The 16129-nt window shown below is 38.1% G+C and overlaps 4 protein-coding genes and 1 non-coding gene across 9 annotated transcripts; 2 read left to right on the forward strand and 3 right to left on the reverse strand.

Annotated features, from left to right (window-relative positions):
• Positions 1–535: 535 nt before the first annotated feature.
• LOC128881785 (N(4)-(Beta-N-acetylglucosaminyl)-L-asparaginase-like) lies at positions 536–4633 on the reverse strand. Of its 3 annotated transcripts, none has more exons than XM_054133102.1 (6): positions 4412–4633; positions 2086–2367; positions 1853–2009; positions 1548–1773; positions 1098–1396; positions 536–920 (listed from the first exon to the last, which is right to left on the reverse strand). In XM_054133102.1, exons 2-6 carry the CDS (start codon positions 2210–2212, stop codon positions 656–658), a joined length of 1074 nt encoding a protein of 357 aa, XP_053989077.1. In that variant the 5' UTR covers positions 2213–2367; positions 4412–4633; the 3' UTR covers positions 536–655. The 3 variants fall into 3 exon arrangements, with proteins under 3 accessions (XP_053989077.1, XP_053989076.1, XP_053989075.1); XM_054133101.1 differs by lacking the exon at positions 4412–4633 and adding an exon at positions 2444–2742; XM_054133100.1 differs by lacking the exon at positions 4412–4633 and having other exon boundaries at positions 2086–2742.
• LOC128881786 (testis-specific serine/threonine-protein kinase 3-like) lies at positions 2789–5364 on the forward strand. Its single transcript, XM_054133103.1, has 6 exons — positions 2789–3409; positions 3495–3664; positions 4233–4382; positions 4491–4764; positions 4877–5056; positions 5135–5364. The coding sequence occupies exons 1-6, from the start codon at positions 3257–3259 to the stop codon at positions 5249–5251; spliced, it is 1044 nt and encodes a 347-aa protein (XP_053989078.1). The 5' UTR covers positions 2789–3256; the 3' UTR covers positions 5252–5364.
• On the reverse strand, positions 5303–10090 carry LOC128881784 (glycerol kinase-like). Of its 2 annotated transcripts, XM_054133099.1 has the most exons (10): positions 7890–10054; positions 7497–7755; positions 7193–7410; positions 6911–7123; positions 6718–6828; positions 6392–6648; positions 6081–6286; positions 5849–5986; positions 5700–5777; positions 5303–5621 (listed from the first exon to the last, which is right to left on the reverse strand). In XM_054133099.1, the coding sequence occupies exons 1-10, from the start codon at positions 7968–7970 to the stop codon at positions 5524–5526; spliced, it is 1659 nt and encodes a 552-aa protein (XP_053989074.1). In that variant the 5' UTR covers positions 7971–10054; the 3' UTR covers positions 5303–5523. The 2 variants fall into 2 exon arrangements, 1 of the variants encoding a protein (XP_053989074.1); XR_008458171.1 differs by lacking the exon at positions 5303–5621 and having other exon boundaries at positions 5849–5990; positions 7890–10090.
• Positions 10091–10288: 198 nt separating this feature from the next.
• LOC128881783 (uncharacterized) lies at positions 10289–16076 on the reverse strand. Of its 2 annotated transcripts, XM_054133096.1 has the most exons (5): positions 14794–16076; positions 14102–14176; positions 13398–13500; positions 12848–12979; positions 10289–12219 (listed from the first exon to the last, which is right to left on the reverse strand). In XM_054133096.1, the coding sequence occupies exons 2-5, from the start codon at positions 14174–14176 to the stop codon at positions 10751–10753; spliced, it is 1779 nt and encodes a 592-aa protein (XP_053989071.1). In that variant the 5' UTR covers positions 14794–16076; the 3' UTR covers positions 10289–10750. The 2 variants fall into 2 exon arrangements, with proteins under 2 accessions (XP_053989071.1, XP_053989073.1); XM_054133098.1 differs by lacking the exon at positions 13398–13500.
• On the forward strand, positions 12471–12543 carry Trnat-ugu (transfer RNA threonine (anticodon UGU)). Its single transcript has one exon. It is a non-coding gene; the product is annotated as a tRNA-Thr (tRNA).
• Positions 16077–16129: the final 53 nt, after the last annotated feature.

Genomic DNA, 16129 nt, shown 5'->3' on the forward strand with positions numbered 1-16129 from the left:
TCTTGATATCAAGAGTTGAATTTCCCGCCAGAATTTTCATCCTACGGTGGCGCCGTCGGTAACAACACGCCCAAGCTTGTAGTGAAAATAGTTCCGCCTGTTGCCACTAGACAGCGCCACCGCTATATTTGGAAAAATTATTTTTTCGCCTTAAATGCGTAACTAATACGATGCATAGCCATACAAAGATGCAATATATTAGTTAGTATGGCAAATTCATCATCAGTAAGACTAGTTATTTAATTTAGCAACGAATACCGACCCTTCACTTAGTGGCGCCATCTAGCGACGACAGTGGGAAATACTTTCAATACAAGCTTTGGGCGTTTTGCCACCGATGGCACTACAGTCGCTTCTGAAGTTCGGCGGGAAATTCAACTCCTAAATTCCTCGTGCCACCTCTTCGAGTATCACGTCCTCCTGATACCAGGAGTAAAATTCTGGCCAGATTTTGATACGTACTGGGAATACCGGCCCAGGAGGGATTTCTGGCGGGAAATTTAACTCTTAATATGAGGAGTATCCACTCGACAATGGGTAACATGTATTTTTATTTTCACGCTTTACTTTAATTTATCTAATGATACAGAAGAATTTTACAAGAGTTATATATATTAATTATATTAATTTATTTCAGTATAGGGTGACTGATCCATCACTGGTAATCTCCAGCTCTAACAACGTTATACCAGGCGTCTATGCAGTCCACATAATTCATAGTCGGTTTTCCTAATTGGGGATTAGCAATGTAATGCGCGAAGCGTGTAATGCCGTTACAAGCAGCCCCGTATTCTCCCTCTTTGTTTAATGCTATCACTGCACCGGTGAACGTTGGATAATGTTCAGCTATTCTTCTAATCGCTGTTGTTGCAGCCTCCGTTGGACTAGCGCCGCGACGCATCTCTTCAACAGCCAGGAAGCTTAACAAAAAAAAATTTTTTGTTATTTGGTATTATTCTGTATTATGCAATGTTATGCTGGATTACTATATATAATATTATTCTGTTTTATTCTATATTATTATCGTACATTATTCTAATATCTAGAAATTGCCCTATAAAGCTTTGCTTCATCGACCAAACGACTTTTTCGTTTACCTAGGTAGAAAACGCATCATTATATCTCCTTCGCCAGTGCCAGCAGCTGCACCGACCTTCTGATCAGCGTATGCACCTGCTCCTGCAATGGGGGAATCCCCGATTCGGCCAGGAATTTTATTTCTAGCACCATTCGTCGACGTACCAGCTGCTATGTGACCCTTTGAATCTATAGCAATCACACCAATCGTATCGTGATTCTCTTCGTTTACATAGGACTCGTGCTCCTCAATATTGTTGTTCATTGTGTTCACAGAGCGATATGGGCCGCAACTCTTCTTAGGATCTGGTGCCACGTTCTGAATTAGATAATTATTTATGTTTTACTCATTATTTATTATTTGCTACTATTTATTGTGACTGTTAGCGACGAACAAATAAAGTCTCTCGAATAAAACTTTACTTATACTTTACTTAGCCATTACAAATATAATATATATAATAATTTACCTTCCAAAAATTGGGCTGGCAATTATTCTTCTTCCAATCCAACCACATCTTCTTGGATTCCTCCGTCTGTAAGGACTCTTCCTTGAATCCCATTTCCAGAGCGAACTGTGCAGCCAGCTCTCCTCCTAGCAAGGAGTGTTTAGTATTTTCGAGAACCTTGCGAGCAACAGAAATTGCATTCTTGATATTTCTTAAGAGACCTACGCCGCCTACATCCATCGTGACTCTGTCACAAAATAATTTAGTATCAATTATCCAGACTTTTATGATTTATACTGTATATATGGAAAAAATGATCATTGTACCCATCCATGATTAAGGCGTCCAATGTAGTCTCTCCAGACTCATCTGGACTACCTCCGTAGCCCACAGTTTTCCTGCACCTCTGCTGTTCGCAGAGGCTGCAACTTTCCTCTATTGCATCCAGAGCGCTTCTCTTTTGGTTGTACAAGACATCCCATGCTGAAAATAAATGGAAATATGTTAGCACGACGTCTTTTATAAATTACAAAAACTAGAAACATGTACAAGTTTCTACCTTTTTGGGTTGCATCCTGGTAATCCCAAGTTATGACAACCAGGGGAACGCTGTTGTTAGAGCCAAGCACCCCTACGTAATTCAAAAAGTAGATTGCAAAGAAATGAATGGTTAATAGAAGCTTCATGTTTGCAGCTTTGCCTCGACACTGATCAATGTTCAGGATCCATAGACTTGATCTTTACTCTCAATCAGTGGGGATATATCTTTGATGTTGTACCACATGTATAATATTGTATTTCTTGTTATCGCGACTACTGATAATCTGCCGATGTCGATGAACTGCCAATAAATAGAGATTCATATTCAATTATATTCATATCGGCAGTAGCAACTATACATGCATCGTTTTCATTACAATTTATTATGCTCCAGTAAAGCATTGAATTGAAGTCATTGAACTGGTCGCAAATGTTGATGTAAATAAATATATATCGACAAAATTAAATTTGTAATTAATTCGCTATCTTATCTAATGGAAAAGTTTAACCAGATTATGACTACAACAAGTGTTTTTAATCATCAGTAAACGAACGCTCTTATCGAGGATGCATGTGCTATACAAATCGATTGAATATCGTGTTGATATCGTATAAGGTTTATATATAGAAATATATAAACACATATTTCTATATATTCAAGGCATAAATGCGCATGCGCAGTATTTAGAGGCTACGCAGTCGACCAGTAAAGTATCTAGTACCTTTATAAAACTGGCGGCCTTAGTCGCCCCCCACAAAATAGAATTATGAAAGGAAAAGAAAATGAGATGTTTCCTGCCAAACGCGGAGATCTTCGCGCTTTTGGCAACCCTGCCGGTGACCGAATGAATTTTTGAAGATCAGTTCCTCTTCTGAACGCAGCAATTATCGATAACAAATCGCGTTTCAAATGTTTCCAATCGATTACTTTTACTCTTCGCGCTAAATTTCAATTCACAATCACATCTGACAACATGTCGTAAATACCAAATTACAGCACTAATTATCATTCCAAACAATTTCTTGAGACATGTAACCCAACAAGAAAAATGTCGTCGTTGAAAGTACTAAAGTTAAAGTAAGAATATTATAAATATATATAAAAAAAAAAAAAATACGATTACACGAAAATTTTACCCGTAATTATTCGAGTTTGATTTTCATAGACAGAACAACTTTTTATACATAAAATGGCAACCGCACCAATAGCACCTGATAAATCGGCTATAAAATTATCAGAGGAAGAAAATGAGAAAAAGTCGGAAAAGAAACTAACAGTTCTCGAGTCACATGGTTACTCTATAGGAAAGACAATAGGCGCGGGTTCATACGCAACCGTAAAAGTATGTTATGCGATAAGAAAATAATAAATAAGGAAAATGTTACTAAATGTTAACGGAAAATGTTACTAAACTATGTAACGCAAAGGTTGCGAAATCCGATCGACATGCTTGTCAAGTAGCAGTAAAAATCGTCTCGAAGTTTCAAGCACCCGGGGAACATTTAAGAAAATTTCTTCCTCGAGAAATTGAAGTTGTCAAAGGCTTGAAACATCCGAATTTAATACGGTTCTTGCAGGCAATCGAAACAACCCATCGGTTAGTTGATCTATCGTACTTTTACAAACATTTAAACGCGCAATTATCCCAGAGACCTATTTATTTGATTGATTACATCTAATTGTCGATTCAGCAGTGATCTGCAATGTTTAAAAGAAAAGAAACATTTCTTATTTTGAATGCTTCATATTTTACGCGCAGGGAGTACTCGAAGATTGTTCCAGCTCTAAAGTATCTAATAGATATTTCAATAAGCTAATCACTCCAATAAAGGGACTAACTAACTAAACGACCATAAATCATTCTTATTCGCCTCAAAGAATGATACAAGTAAAAAAACGAATTTGGATCGGGCATTATTTTGCATAGCTACAGTACTGCGCGAGTTTCCGCCATCTTGGAGTACCTCACCCCCGCGAAATATGAAGCGAACGAATAAGAAATATTTTCTTTTTTTAAATCTTAAAGCACACATCCATCGCCAGACGCACTACCGTTACAATATTACCAATTTAAACTCTCCGCAACGCTAAAACTTACCCGTACTCTAAAATACAAATTTACTTTCAACGACACCGTCTAAAACTAATTAATAATTAATACTCAGCGTGTACATTATCATGGAGTACGCTCAAAACGGTAGTTTGTTGGACATAATAAGACGCGACACCTTCATCGACGAAATACGCAGTCGTAGATGGTTCAGGCAATTATTAGAAGGGATTGATTATTGTCACAGGCGTGGTATAGTTCACAGGTACGTAGAAATATTATACATGTACCCACTGTGTGCGAATGTACTCGCTCCAGGGTCGAGAATTTACTAGCGAGATGTTTACAAATAATCGGTTCATTTAATTTTCAGGGACGTGAAATGTGAGAATCTTTTAATGGACCACAATTACAATATAAAATTGTCCGATTTTGGATTCGCGCGAGGACAAATGGCACCGAAAAATGGTGTGACTCCCATGAGCGAAACCTTCTGTGGAAGTTACGCGTACGCGTCGCCTGAGATATTGAAGGGAGTCCCCTATTTGCCTCAATCGTCTGACGTGTGGTCCATGGGAGTAGTGCTCTACGCGATGGTTTATGGTCGACTACCGTTCGACGACACTAATTACAGCCAACTTCTAAAGGTACCCAGGTACATTAAAAAGAAAGAAACAATATAAAACGACGCGATGCATGATTCTCTTTCGATATTATTTAACGATAGCAGATTCTAGTAGCTGATACTTTGTTATATAGCAGGTACAAAGCAGAGTCACCTTTCCAAAGGAACCTAACGTCTCTGACACTTGTCGTTCGCTTATCTCGCGAATACTTGTACCGCAACGGATACGATTACAGATTGATAGTATAAGGAATGACGTTTGGCTGGTTGAGGCTCTGGTTACTGCTCAGACTTCTACCAGCGATATATTAATGGTAACATATTGTATGATTTTTACTCCTTATCTTAGTAATTAATATAATTAAATATTCACTGGTTTAATGTGTTTTTAGAAAAGTTCCTGTAGAGCGACGAAGACGAATGAGAAGCGTAAAGAAGTAAAAGAGCAAGCAGATGTTAACACTCATGTCAATGAAACCCCATCATCAGACTTAAATAATGTTAATTAAATGAATGACTACTTTTAAATAGATTACAGATTTAAGTAGACTCCAAATACCATTCCTTTGATTTATCTTGTTCCAGCAGATATTAAAATTATTACAATATTATGGCACCTTTATTTGTATTTGTTTTTAAATCTGTTTCTCGTACCTATAGCTAAATGTTACTTTTACAAAGTATAATGACCAGTACAGTTGCATCACGTTTGTTTTAACACTCGATGGCAGACCTGCCTAAATGCATTACGAGTACAGTACATGGTACTGCACTCGCGGAGTCATAACATAGAATGATACTTTGCAATCGTGAGGAGAACGATTGTACTTATCACGAAAATGCCAGGGGCGGTTGCCTTGTGGATGTTCTTTGTGTCATCTGCAAATTAAGATCTTAAGAATTATCTAAAACAGATCACATCTGTGTATCCACTTATTAGTGGATAATCATATTTACCATTGGTATCTGCTATTGGTTCCCATCCCAAGCTGCGATCAATGGCCATTTTCCATTGGGTATACAATATATCTCGCTCTACGACAAATATTATTATGTATTTTACACATTAAACAAACACTTTTATATATTAAACTTGAGGAGCTTACCATTTTCTGAAATGGAAGGAAAGAACGTATCGCTAGGTACAGCAACATCTATCTTTACATCCCATTTGCGTATGCCATCTGCGCTTCCTGCAGCAATGGCAACCCCAAGTGCAGTGGTCTCACACATCAAAGGCCTCACTTTCTTGTAGAATTGTCCATTTAATCAAATCCATATTTATTTAGTTTCTTTACGTACAGAGCATTTAATAAAACTTATATATATTTCGCTTACCAACTGGAATTCCACAGATATCGGCCTGCATTTGCATCAACAAATTATTGTTGGTCATAGCACCGTCCACTAACAATTTAGACAGAGTTAATCCAGTGTCCTCTTTCATGGCTTGCAAGATATCTTTCGTCTGAAAACAAACGGCTTGCAATGCTGCTTTTATAATATGCGAACTATCAGTTTCTTCGGTAATTCCACATATAACACTGAAACGATGACACTTTGCAACAGATATGTGACAGTAACATTGTTCAAGATTTCCTGCATTACTATACAACATTATAATTAAATTATACTATTATTCTATTTACCTCCTGGCATCTTTTCTCCAATATGGAGCATACAATCCAGCGAACGCAGGCACGAACGTGACGTGATTACTGGCTGGAACTTGTTCAACAAGAGTCTCGCACTCTTTTATATCGGATAAGATTCCAAGATTATCTTTCAACCATTGAACGACTGCTCCAGCTATGGCTACGGAACCTTCGAGTGCATATATGGTTGGTGCTTGCGGTCCTAGCTGGTAAGCAACTGTTGTTAAGAGACCATGGGATGAATCTACGATCTTCAAAATGATTTGTAAGTATTTTTGGGTCTGGAGAGATGTCGTCGGGAGATTTGAAATTTATCTTACAGCAGTTCCAGTGTTGTATAGAAGGAAACAGCCTGTGCCATAGGTACTCTTCGCGTGGCCTCTCTTTAGACACATTTGGCCCACCAGAGCTGACTGCTGATCACCCAGACACTGTAGAAATAAGTATTTGCTTGTAATTAATTCTAGAAATACATTACAGTAGCAAGAAAAAGTTTTTGCAGGGGATGCGTACCCCAGATATTGGAACTCCAGCTAGGATATCATCTTGAATGTAACCGTATATCTCTGACGAGCTACGAATCTCTGGTAGAATCTTTAAGGGTATATCAAAGAATGATAGCAAGGTGGGATCCCATTTTAGAGTTGTGATGTTCATCAGCATGGTTCTGGAGGCGTTTGTGACATCTGTGGCGTGGACTCCGAGATGTGGTCCTCCAGTTAGATTCTGTAATAAAGGAAGATCGTAATTGTTGATCATAAGAAGTATAAGAAGTATGTATGTTAGTAAATTTACCCAAATTAGCCAGGAATCGATAGTGCCGAACATGCATCGATCGTGGTCTAATGCTTCTCGAACTCTTGGAACATTCTCTAACAGCCACTTCAATTTCAAAGCGCTGAAGTATGGACTAATGGGTAGCCCACAGAGGGGCTTCAAGTAGTTTTTGTTTTGATTACGTATCTTCTTCAGAATATTGTCTACGATCAACGTGGTTCTCATGTCCATCCATACTATAAAGTAATAATACATTTAAATTTGTAATCTTCTTGATATTATAATTGTGACCCGAAGAAATAGTCTAGATTTCAGATAATACCTATGGCATTGTATAACGGTTCCCCTGTGACGGAGTCCCACACAACCGTGGTCTCTCTTTGGTTCGTTATACCAATTGCAACTATATCGCTAGGGTCTATGGTAAGCTGTCTTAGATTAAACACAGTTTGATTGAGGCATTCTCTAACCGCCTTCAATATTTCTACAGGATCCTGCTCGACCCATCCTTCTCTTGGACACGACTGCGATATGGCAACCTGGTGATATGTTAATACCTCTGCTGTGTTTGCAGCGAACACCTGAAAGAGTCCAATACTTAGTAACGGAGAAAGAAAATTGAAAATTCATAGAAGAGTTAAATTTGTGAGTTAAATTTGTGAGTTAAATTGAAAATGAATGGTGAATTGATAAACAATAAATAAAATTTGTGTACCAAGAACCTAGCACTGCTTGTCCCTTCATCGATGGCGCCGACGAGGGGTCCATATCTGCTGGTCGATTCATTTTTGTTCATTTCATAAATAATTGATAGAACACTTGCCTCGAATCATCCACTTTTGTTTATCCACTGTCAACCACTCGAACGTCGCGACCATGAACGTGAAATTAACAATGAAAGCGTCGAGGAGGCATGGTGTTCGAAGGTTAGGTAACTATGTAAATCATTTGGTAAAAATAAACGAGATTACGCGCACGTTGCTGGTTCATCGATCGCGGTCTCCACGAGTGACGAGAACATTTATGTATGGACGCACGTGACGAACTCGCTCAGCATCCCTTACCAGCAGGGGTTGAGGAGACAATTATAGATCGAGAAGGTTATAGGTTATATAGGTTCGATCGTTACACTTAAAAGAACCATGGGATCGTAGATTTACGTGACGATTTATATGTTTATTCTACGAGTAATAAACATTATAACACTCGAAGCTTTCGCGTTATTAGGCTTTAGGTTTCGTAATATTAATTGTCAAAGTTTATAAAGTTTCGCCATGTGCTAGGATGGTCTCGAATTTAAAAGCACAGCTACAGATTACGATTGGCTCAGTGGCTAGAGCGTTAGACTCGCGCGCGGACGACTTGGGTTCGAATCTCGACCGCGGCAATTTTTTCCCCTTCTTTTTTTTTTCGTTTAATAACTATATAATTAGCATCACTTTAATGTTAATCAAATAGAGTGTCAATTGATTCATTCGAATGTTTCTATGACTATTTATTTGTCCCTAAGTACAGTAGTTTGATTACGCGAACGTTCTTTTCTGAAGTTGTTTTATTGAGATGTTACAACAGTCAGCATGCAAAGTTTACATCGAGTCCAGAACTTTACAACAATACTCATTTATCTCAACGCGTTTGCTAAGTACAGTTTGGCGTAGGACAAAGTTACTTGTCTCTTGTATTGAACAGTTTCAGTGCTGTAAAAGATACTCTCGAAAAGGATTTAATTATTTCAAAAACGTTGGATTTTAGTCGAAGTAAATACTCCACTTTACTGATATTGCTTGTTTATAGCGTTTATTTATTCTCGTTAGAGAGATAAACATATATATATATATTAAATAATTAATCTGGTAGAAATAGAATTTATCGTTTAGTTTCCATAACGTATTATTTTTGCATTTATCTTTCAGACTCTCCGGATCTAAACAATTTAAATAAAATTTGAATTGAGAAACTCCTTGTTCAACGTTCTCCTTGTTCTCTTAGTATCGATTAATTAAATAAAATTGTCAACAATTTTACAGCACTGACTTTTGTTTGGCAGCAAACAATCATCAACTACCGTTATTCTTACGTATTTACATTTTCATCACAGTTCGATTATGTTTTTTCTGTTAACTGCTACCTACACGTTTGAAGTATTTACATTGTATTGGCACAAATAACAACCCAGAGCCAATGTTTCTTTTCATAGTTTGCGATAACTATTTGAAGTAGGATTACAATGTCTCTGTATGGAATGTAAAGTTGTGTCTTAAAAAATAAAACTTAGTGTTATACATAGGACCATTTTGATTCCTTTGAATGAGTGTTAATCTTTTAGTTTAATTTCAGAAGGGGGTTCAATTTGTTTCTCTCTGATTTTCTATATTATTGTTTAGAGAGAAACCTTTTCAATGTGTGAAATGTATTTTCATTATGAATCATTGGGGTGAAATGAACAGAGAAATTTTATGATGTGAAAGCACTTTTGTTTTGGCCACTCAAGGCTGAAGTGTAGCGAGGAATGATCCTCGATGACCTTGAACGTTTAATTGATTTTGATTTGAATATTACTAGAAAAAACAATCGACTAGAGAATAATGGATATCGTTAGTAATGTATAATATTCTACTGACACCATATCACTGTACGAGAGATATAAAAATAGATTTATACATTTGGTTAAGCCTTTCGTTTAAAAAAACAACGTACGTCTGGCGTTAATGGATTGTCACTTTTGCTAGATTTGTCCTTTTACAAAATTCTTAACTGTACAAAATTTAATAATTCCTTCACGATACTCCGTGGAAACGAATGTTTAGTCGAGTTTATAAGTCTCTTAGTTTAACGATGTAGGCCTAATGTATACGAATTTACCAAACAACGTTTACAATAGCACAACAGGATAGTGTAGTCAGCAATTTACTTAGCAATTTTCTTAGCTATTTTAATTTAGTTTAATTGCGAGTTGTATAAATATGCCCTGTATCATTTAAAGGAGACTCGAATAAATATTAAAAAAAAGTCTTTGGTTCGAGATCATGGACAGTAATTGTAGAGATTGTCTGTTTAAATCATTTGCTTTATAAAATTTTATGCATTAAATCTCAGTCGAAGTTAACGAGTTCAAAACAGACACAATAATGTCCATCTTTACTTTTCCAACTAATGATCATTTTCTTGTTAACCGGTAACAAAAGAATCTATGTTTAATGGAAAAGATTTTTCTTAGAGTGGAAGTATGTTTCTTGGAAGTATGTTATTGCCTTATCCTACAAAAATGTTAGTTTAATTAATTATTTCGTAAGTGTCATTAAGTTTCCTAGCTTGAAATTTTGTTTAAATCAAAATCTACAACCCGATTGTAACAAACTGCTACCATGGAGTTAGATTCACTTTCTAAATGTAACTGTAACGTTCATTTATATACCTGCGATTTTCAAAATGTATCAAACTCATTAGTCGTAGTCGTTTAATTACCAGTATCTCGACACTTTTGTTCAAAACTTACCTCTAACTTCAGTTTTCAAATGAAAAATGATTACTGTTAATTAGCTCAACATTTAGCCCATTGACATTAATGGTTACTCTTCAAACTTCATCATCCGCTATATACAAAGTCTTCTCTTCGCTCCTCCTAAAGTCTTCAAAACTCTTTGTAATAAAATTATCTGTACTCTCACGATCTTTCTTGGTATCATCCGCTACCTCTGACTTCGTTTCTTCCCTAGCACTTCCGTGTACCCTTGCACTCTCCATCCCATTCTCTGGAAGATTCTCCAGTTCAGGTTCCTCGAGCAAGGCATCGACTTCGTTCGATCCTCCACACGACAAAGCCACAGCTGGCTCGTCTATATCGACCGTGCGACTCTCATCGGAATAGTCTGCACGACTCTCTTCGGTATCCAACGACGTCTCGACAAAGTACTTGAAGTCTGAATCACCTGCGCTCTCTATAACTGCTTGCGTGTTTAGAGAACATCTGCTCGACTGGCCCTCTTTGTGGTGTCTATCGAACGACCTTCGTTTACTGTCGTCAGAGTTGCACTGGTAGAGCTTAGGTTGACGTTGCCTGCGCAGGTTTTCGCCACTGCTTGCCCTCGACCTGATTCCTACCTCGTCCGAGAAGTATTTGGTGCAGTCCATGCTGAATCTCTCCATAGACAGTTTCCTATAATCTCCTTTACGGAAGTCAGGACTTCTTCTGAACTCGAGGCTGGCCTTACGATTGCCCATGGACCTCTCGATCCTCCTTTCGTTCCCAACCTTATCCAATGAAATTTTATGAAAGCTTGGCGAGGAGATCTTGCGAAAGTCCCTGGGTGATATTTTCGTGAAATCCTTGGTTGCTGTTAGCTCCTCGAACAGCTTCACGTCCATGGAATTTCTCTTTCCTAGCGAATTAGGCGAGTAAGCGTGACTGGTTGGTGATCGTGCTGCTTCGTCTACTTCTTCTACGTATTCAACTTTGGTTTGACGAAGCAGTTGGTGGCGCCTGGCTGTGTCTGACCTGTCCTTCACTTTTAGCGTGACTGGGACTTTGTTGGGGATGTGCAGGTCCATCGCCATGGAAACTTGGCTGCCTCCCATCCTTTGGTGGTCCAGACTTTCTCTACTGACCTGATGAACATTGTAGCTAGGATTGTCAACAGACAGAGCATGTCTCTGCAGTAATTCAGGGTTCAACAGTGCGCACCCAGCATATTTAGGAGACCTCTTACGAGGTGATCTCTTGTCCACCAAGGTTGGCGCGCTGGGACTCTTCTTGATGGAATGTCCAGCTTGCTTCTCCTTCATTTCTTTGGAGAACTGCATGAATTCCGCGGTCAATTGTTTCCGTAGAACCTCGTGCAAACTCGGACTTGGGCTTCTGTTCATCCTGAAGACACCCAGCTGGTGGTCCCATTTGGTTGTCTGGCTGGATATGGATCTTCTATTGCGCTGGTTCCTGATGCTCTTTATTGTCGATGGTTGGTTAAAGCGGAAACGCGCTGGCACCACCTTGGCAGCGTTGTCGCGGGCCTCGAAGGTCATCACGCAGGCTGCCACTACGATGAAACCTGCGGGAGTTCATTGTGTGTTAATTAAAAGAAATAAAAGTTGCGTACTTGTTAAGTTTATTGTTTCATGTTAAATTTGTTTGGTACTAAATTTACGCAAAGAAAGAATGATTTTACATTGTAGCGTGATCGAGTAATTAATTATTAATTTGTTCGTATGTTTTTGTATGTTAATTAAAAAATCTTTAAATGTATTAAGAATATGGAGTACAGAAGCTCTTGTACGGTATTGGAACGGTAGAAGTTCGTGAGCCTCCATAGCTCAGGGGTTAGAGCACTGGTCTTGTAAACCAGGGGTCGAGAGTTCAAATCTCTCTGGGGGCAACTTTTTTTTTTTACTTTTTTCCTCAATTTTACAGTAACAATTAATTGTCTACAGCATTCCCAGAGTAATGGAATGTTATTTAAATAATTTTGTTAAGCTTTATCGTGGTATTCGTCACGTTTCATTTTTCTAGCTGGACGCTTAACTTACTTTCTTTTTGCAACGGATATTTTTAATGGCATGTTGTTCTATCGAACGGGGGACTATCTTTTACTACGGAATCTATAAAAATGCATGCTTTCAGAGTAATGTATTTATGTACTACATGTATATATATTTAAAGAAAGAGGGAGGAATTAATACCTCCTACGCCCATGACTATTGGTCCAGCATAACTGAGGTTGTTCAGGTGAAATCCACGCGACTCGTTCTTCACTCTTACTGTTATATTACCTCTAACTTCCTGAGCCACGGAAAGTTGGTCTGCGAAGTACCCTAAATCAGAACTTTGTATCAATTTATCTTAGTAATAGTTAAAGAAATTCAATTTATTATTAGAATTATAATTAAGTCTACTAAAGCTAATAAGTAGAGAAGAAATGTGACAGTAACTTCAATATATATAATGTATACATTGTGATTATTAACTAGCATTGAGAAAAATTACTTTAATTTCGTAATTTGTAATGTTCTGTTTACTTCCATGCAGTAGATGAAATTAGACATTGTTTTTTGTGCAGATATAAGCAATTATGTTAAAATAGGATTACTGCTATCCATGCAACTACCTTTCTTTCTCTTGTTTTTAACGTTTGATAGATAGATTGAAGAGTGAATTTAGATTTTAGGTAATTAAATATTAGGATGGTACAGCAGCGAAGAACCATTTATTATCCCCTAAGGTTCTACTCACCTATGGTCGCCATGCAAGCGCCTAAAAGCATTAGTAGCAGACCAATTCCGAGAGCTTCGCAGGCGTACCACAAGCACCGTGTTGTCACCTTGTCTCTCACCACCTATTCGATTTAATTACTTCTGTTAACGGATGCTAATCTGGACGATACTTGTACGTTAGCTCCACTCCTGAACGATTACTGTGGTTTTGCCTTGCACGATAACTCGAGGATTGGAAACATCTCGTGTTTCATGTATTGTTTATGTCAAAGTGCTATAATTTCATGTAATCAAATCAATTCTTATTGGAAACATGCTTTCTCCAGAGTTCATGTTTTTGTTGCCATGCGTAATCGCTGAGTGATAAAAAATGTAGAAGGAATATTTTAGAATCATTAACGATTTGAGAAAATTGAAGAATCATAAATGCCATTAGTCGTAAAAAGCTTTTGCTTGTAACAATCGTTTCTCGTATATCGCAAGTGTCTACGAGTGTCTTCTATTTACATTTATAATTAAATAATCTTGTGACCTTGTGAGAATATCTGCCTATTGCGCTAAACCATGCTCTATTCGTAGAATTTAGGTCTATTTAGTTCAGTATTGTTCTATTGTGCGAATACAAAAATGTAAGAAATATTTAAATAGTTCCTGTCAAGTCCTAACTAAACTTTCAGCAAGCTGCCAGTGTTACCAGAGCATTAATTTTCTTCAACGATATACCTGAACGTTCCAGTGCGCTCCTGGACCGCAGGCTCTTCTCTGCGTCCCTTGATACTGGATGTTCCCTTGCGGCATCTAAAATTAAATAAATTCTGCGTTATTAACTAAAGACACTATTGCAAAGATATTAATGTAATGAACGTATAAATATAATGGACAGAAAATTGTATAAACTGTAATGGACAGTATAAATTGTAATGGACAGAATTGTATTTAGAACAATAAATTGAATAATTTGCTCAATGTTTGCCGAATGATTCTTGCTTCATTTTAATTTGTCTTCATGATGCGTGTACGTAGTGCTTGCTACAGCTTTTACCACCCGCTGATCCTCCCTCACTTTTACATAGTGGGCGCAGAGATGTATAGGCGTAGACAATGCGTACGTGTAACATTATCTGTGAGTTTTCCACTTGTACGTGCTCAGCTTTGTTCGCGGTACACGTACAGGGTACAAAGAACCATTGTTCCCTCTTGTTTGCTATCTTTCAGCTCGGGAAAGTTTTGCATCGATCCGAATCCATCTGTACGATACCCTAAACTTGCCAATTTTCTTTGCTAGGAATTTCCCAGTTCCTTGTACAATACTTTTTGGATAAATAATGGCTTCGAGTATACGTTATCGTTAACCACTTGCAAAATCGCAGATGAAGAGATAATAAAATTATTTTCCCTAGTTTAATAATGCTCACCTTTCTGTGTCCCTGGGATTCGTTATCGCAGCATTCTCTTCTGTCTTCCTCTTCTGGTTGCTTGGGAACAGCAACAAGTTGTCGTTTACTTGAACACTGCAAATGAAACTCTAGAAACCAGTGGAATTCACCGTGTGAAAAAATTGTACGGTGAAGTAGCGTTTTAAGACTGCTTCATTTCCATTCCAGCCTTTGATACGTATGTTGATCGGCCAGGGCGAGAAACCCTGATGTCGAGACAAGCTCCAAACACACTCAAACAACGACTGTTGAACCATTTTCGTCATTTCAACGAGTTCTTTCCAGAGGATTGGTGTACTAATCACAGGATCGAGCCGCTATTCAACGATTCTCAAAGTTAAACAGTTCTTGTTTTGTCGTTTCTTGCAGTGGATATTCATTCTCTTGGCATCATCTTCCTTTACAGAAATGTTTCATTGAAAGCAGTCTCACAAATTCATTGCTGGGATACTCGACTACTCTCCCGTTCATTATTTTCTTGAACAGTGCCCTGACACCAGGTCATTATCCGAAAAACTTAGCGTTAGGGATTGCTTCAATCCTTGGCTACTTGTAAGAATTCTTTTACATATGTACGTATTACATAGCTTTACAGTATTCATTGAAACTCAATTTCTTTATGTTACATCCACTTGCGTACAACATTTCTAACACAAATATCTTTTGGCATAAGGTATCACTTGGTCTCACTCACACCTTGGGACCTAAGCACTGAGAACCGAGTAATGCTTTATTAAACGTTCCCCAAGACTGTTGATTGACCCCGATACTGTTCTCTCACATACAAATTTTTATCGGTTCCCAAACTGTATCACAGTATTGTTGCAGGGGAAGGTGCAGAGAACCTAAAGGACAATAACAAGAAATCAAAGCACTAAGCACCAAGTGATAAAGGACTTTCTTCTTTCTGTATTGCCTTTACGTGCTTCCAACGAGATGAGAGGCGACATCCCCCAAATTGAATGACGCTAAATCACCGTTAGGATGAGGACTTGCGGGAGACCAAGCTTGGGAGTGTCTCTACTCCAGCATCACCTGTTGGTATCCCGGTCACGGTCCACACAGAGAGGCAAGGGGAAACCCTACCTAGACAACAAACAGTGCGCATTCGCGAGCGCAGATCGATGTGTTATATCGCGCGCTTTCCTATGTGAGGTTCCCCTCTCTTTCTCTCGTCTACACGCTGAGGACGCGATTCGACAGGTGCTATTGTGTCCCTCGACGCTTTGTGTCTCTTTTTCTTCCTCGGTCTTTCATGGGAATTATGCCTTCTTCTCTTCTGCCTTGTTACGTACATGTATCAGGATTATTTTTT

Source organism: Hylaeus volcanicus, chromosome 9 (assembly GCF_026283585.1).
Source record: "Hylaeus volcanicus isolate JK05 chromosome 9, UHH_iyHylVolc1.0_haploid, whole genome shotgun sequence".
NCBI classification, from domain to species: domain Eukaryota; kingdom Metazoa; phylum Arthropoda; class Insecta; order Hymenoptera; family Colletidae; genus Hylaeus; species Hylaeus volcanicus.

Coding starts and splice junctions, on each gene's coding strand:
- LOC128881785 (XM_054133102.1), bottom strand. CDS start 2,212: ATGAAGCTTCTATTAACCATTCATTTCTTTGCAATCTACTTTTTGAAT. Junction 2,010..2,085: donor CCAGGATGCAACCCAAAAAG/GTAGAAACTTGT, acceptor ATTTATTTTCAG/CATGGGATGTCTTGTACAAC. Junction 1,397..1,547: donor GCCAGCCCAATTTTTGGAAG/GTAAATTATTAT, acceptor TATCTAATTCAG/AACGTGGCACCAGATCCTAA.
- LOC128881786 (XM_054133103.1), top strand. CDS start 3,257: ATGGCAACCGCACCAATAGCACCTGATAAATCGGCTATAAAATTATCA. Junction 3,410..3,494: donor GTTCATACGCAACCGTAAAA/GTATGTTATGCG, acceptor TGTAACGCAAAG/GTTGCGAAATCCGATCGACA. Junction 3,665..4,232: donor GCAATCGAAACAACCCATCG/GTTAGTTGATCT, acceptor ATTAATACTCAG/CGTGTACATTATCATGGAGT.
- LOC128881784 (XM_054133099.1), bottom strand. CDS start 7,970: ATGAACAAAAATGAATCGACCAGCAGATATGGACCCCTCGTCGGCGCC. Junction 6,829..6,910: donor CTGGAGTTCCAATATCTGGG/GTACGCATCCCC, acceptor TTATTTCTACAG/TGTCTGGGTGATCAGCAGTC. Junction 5,778..5,848: donor TCCTTCCATTTCAGAAAATG/GTAAGCTCCTCA, acceptor TATTTGTCGTAG/AGCGAGATATATTGTATACC.
- LOC128881783 (XM_054133096.1), bottom strand. CDS start 14,176: ATGCCGCAAGGGAACATCCAGTATCAAGGGACGCAGAGAAGAGCCTGC. Junction 13,501..14,101: donor GAGCGCACTGGAACGTTCAG/GTATATCGTTGA, acceptor TAAATCGAATAG/GTGGTGAGAGACAAGGTGAC. Junction 12,220..12,847: donor AATAGTCATGGGCGTAGGAG/GTATTAATTCCT, acceptor GAACTCCCGCAG/GTTTCATCGTAGTGGCAGCC.